We start from the raw sequence: 3,531 nt of genomic DNA, 5'->3' as shown, positions 1-3,531 counted from the left end.
AAAAAAGAGAGAAAATGACGTATATTGTCGTAGCTTGTGCCAAATTATTGTCATTCCATCATTTAGATTTTTTTAGATTTGGAACAATCATTTAAATAAAGAAGTACGATGAATTTAGATCTACAATAAACTTAGATTCTTAATAGAAAAAAGAAAGAGAGAAAGAAAAAAAATAAAAATAAACAAACGACGTACACTTATTATTTGTCGTCGCATGTTGTTGTCTTCACTATGATTATCATTCGATTAATTCTAAATCAGCACTATTGTTGCTGTTGTCTTGACCATTGTTATTGTCGCTCGTTAAGAAAGAAAGGAAAACAAAAGAGAGATTGCATAAGAGAGAAATAAAAATATAAAAATATTTCAATCATTTTATAATATTTAATTGAGTCAAATAAGAATACAAAAAAAATTACAACATAATATTAAACTTATGAAAACTTATGAGTACTTATTATATTTTCTTAAATACATGAAATTTTTCCAAATAATAATCATTAAGAGATTTAAAAATAATAGCAAACATTTTGAAAATGTTTATTTAAACATCTAAAAATAATATTAAACATATTTGTTATTTAAAAATTAAATAAATAACAAAATACCTTATTTTCTGTGTATGCTCACTTTTCTATTTCTCTATCTTTGTGGCCGATTTCAAAAAGCTTTAAAAGAAAAGGAAAACAAAAACGCCAGACACCTCCACCAATCACCGGCGAATTTCTTGGGTTTCGGGGAGAGGGGACGGAGGCCATCGAATTTGCTTCTTTTGGTGGATCCATGGGGCCGGTGACTGTGGCTACCAAATCCAGAACTTCTGAATTGGAAAGAAAATAGAGATGGGGAGATATGAGAAAGAAAATAAGAAAAGGGTATTATTTATGGTATTTAGAGTAAATACCATAAATACCCTCCTCTTATTTGATGCCAGAAATATCTAGTCGGTGACATTTCCGTAAATAAGTTAAACTTTAGAAGTATTTTGGCAGAACGGTTTATTGGATTGTATAAGGCGAACTTTAAGGAGTGTTTTGATAAGTATACAAAGCTAGTGGCGTATTAATTTGAAATTTTAAATGGTTTACTTTGGTAACATGAACTCATGCACACGGAGACAGAGACCACAGAAATTAATAATTTATAGGAAACAAACAAAAGAGCAAAAGCAGAGGGTGCTTCAGGCTGCAGTTGCAGTGGGTGGGGAACAATCCAACCCATTGGTTTTGCCTTTTGCCTTTCCCCTTTGAATAAAACTCTCAAATCGGTGGATTCAACACAAACCCACCTCGACCCCAATCGCATGGATCATCCACATTCGGAGATCCTTAATTTTTTGGGTTTTATTTAATCCATTGTTAACTTGAATAAAGTGGGTGGGGTTGCACTCTCTGGGGCCTTTATTTATGGTTCCTATGGACGTGGGTTGGGTTGGGCATCGTGGGATTATCGTGGTCAAACCTCTCCATCATCCTCCTTTCCTTTCTCCACCTTTTCGCCCCCTCATTTTCCTTGATTCCAAACAACACGTCCACGTCAAGAAAACGCTTCCTACATCTTAATTTCAAATTTACTTTTAAAAGTTTGATTCGTGGATATTAAGAATAGAAATAATTAAACACGGTTAATTACAATGTCATTAAGAAAAGCAGCTCAATTAATATTTAAGTGTATACTCCTGATTGGTTGAACAGTTACTCATCATATGTATTAGAGAGAGATAGAGAGAGAGAGAGAGCTCAACGATGACTTATAGTAAGACAACCTCATCCATCAACTCAAATTCTCTCTTAATAACTTGAAAAGACATAATCTTTGAGTTAATAAATGACGAACAGAGTCAGAAATTTGAGTCCGGTAAGAATTTTCCAAAATGAAGAAGAACAAATGAATGTTCACTTATAATTGTAGTCAACAAAATTGCTTTTGATTTACAGAGTTCTTCTCTCTTTCTCTCTCCACCAACCAAATCGACGAACCCGGCAGTGACAGCATCCATCTCGATCGTACAATCGCAATCAATCAGCTCGACGATCGGCCATCATCCCTCCTCAAAAAGGCATGATATGGGTGGTGTTAGTGTCGTAGCTCGGAAGACGTGATTTCGAATTCACCCTGAACACCTTGAGCAAATCGCCAGCCATTTGCTTCACCGCAGGCGAACAGTTGCTCTGCATCAGCAGCAGAATTTTCGTCACCCCATTGCCCCTCCCCACCGCCGCCTGCGCCGCCTCGTCCCGCAGCAGGTAGCAGAGGCTCCACAGTATCGTCACCGCGTGCTCCGTCGCCGCCGTCGACACCTTCAACGTCTTCTTCACCACCGCCGGAATACAGCTCTCGTCCTTACACATCTCTGCCCGCCCTTCCTTGCAGGAACAAAACATTTCAAGAAGCTCCAGAAGTCTTTCGTTCACCGCAACGCTCATGTTCGCATTTGACAGCAGTTTGCCGAGGACTTTCACCGCTCCCAACTGGATCATTCTCACTCTGATTTTCTTCGTCATTGATACGCATATCAAGGTCGACAAAGCGGCCCTGATCGCATCCCCATCCGACTCCGATCTAAGCAATCTGAACAATTCAGGTAGCACGTCGTTGTACTCCGCGAAGAACAGCTTCGACTCGGCATCGCTCGCCACGAGTTCCATTAATCTAGCGGTCGCAATTCTCGAAGCTAGGCTTCCGTTTTTCAACACAAAGATCATCGAAGTGGCAAAGCAGTTTTTCTTTCCCATGATCGATTTTGTTATACAAGCTCTGTCTTTGTAATCATGCAAAACTAATTGCAGAATAATCAGCATTTCTTCAGCATTTGCTATCATGTTACTGCTGTTACCTAAAATATCGACGAGTAAAGGGACAAAGCCGTCGATTGCGGCTAGGAATCTGCGGTTTTGATCGGACCCTCTGGCAAATGAGACGAGCTTTGAAATGGGTTGGGAGTAATCACCACTTTGCCGGAGTTGGGCGACGAGTTCTCGAGCTTGGCTGGGAGTAATCGGAGAAGGACGGGCCTTGACGGAATCGGACCAGAGCTGGATGAGGCGCTGGAGAGTGTGGTTGGGGACCAAGTCTCTGGTTTGGAGGACCTGCATCGTCGCCGGACACGTGTTCTTGCCGCTATCTAGCCACCGCTGGATGCTGGAACGATCGTAGGTGACGCCGGTGCAGAGGCTCACAGGCGACTTCATCACGTCTAGGGAGATCGGGCACCTGAAGAAGCTCGGAACTGTGATGTAGAGGTCATCCCTTCCCATGATCCTTCCCGGCGAGAAAACACAGGCACAGAGATATATATATATACAGAGAGAGAGAGAGAGAGAGAGAGAGAGAGGGAGGAAGAAGCGATGGAAGCGATGGAACGGAGGAGAGGGAAATTGGGGGGAAGAGGACAAGATTTATCAAGTGGGGGCGAAGAGTCAAAGGAAGCGTGACGCGAGCACACTTTTTATTTTATATTTTTTCTTTGCCTACCAAATGACTATCTTTTTACCTTTCGCTTCTTTATTCAAATCCATGTCTTGGGTCCCC

General features: G+C 41.0%; 1 protein-coding gene across 1 annotated transcript; it reads right to left on the bottom strand.

The window, feature by feature from the left end:
- Positions 1-2,051: 2,051 nt before the first annotated feature.
- On the bottom strand, positions 2,052-3,257 carry LOC127804442 (U-box domain-containing protein 27-like). Its single transcript, XM_052341305.1, has one exon. It carries the CDS (start codon positions 3,255-3,257, stop codon positions 2,052-2,054), a length of 1,206 nt encoding a protein of 401 aa, XP_052197265.1.
- Between the last annotated feature and the right edge of the window lie 274 nt (positions 3,258-3,531).

Source organism: Diospyros lotus, chromosome 6 (genome assembly GCF_014633365.1).
Source record: "Diospyros lotus cultivar Yz01 chromosome 6, ASM1463336v1, whole genome shotgun sequence".
Classification (NCBI taxonomy): Eukaryota; Viridiplantae; Streptophyta; class Magnoliopsida; order Ericales; family Ebenaceae; genus Diospyros; species Diospyros lotus.
This window is presented reverse-complemented; position numbering and strand designations above follow the sequence as displayed.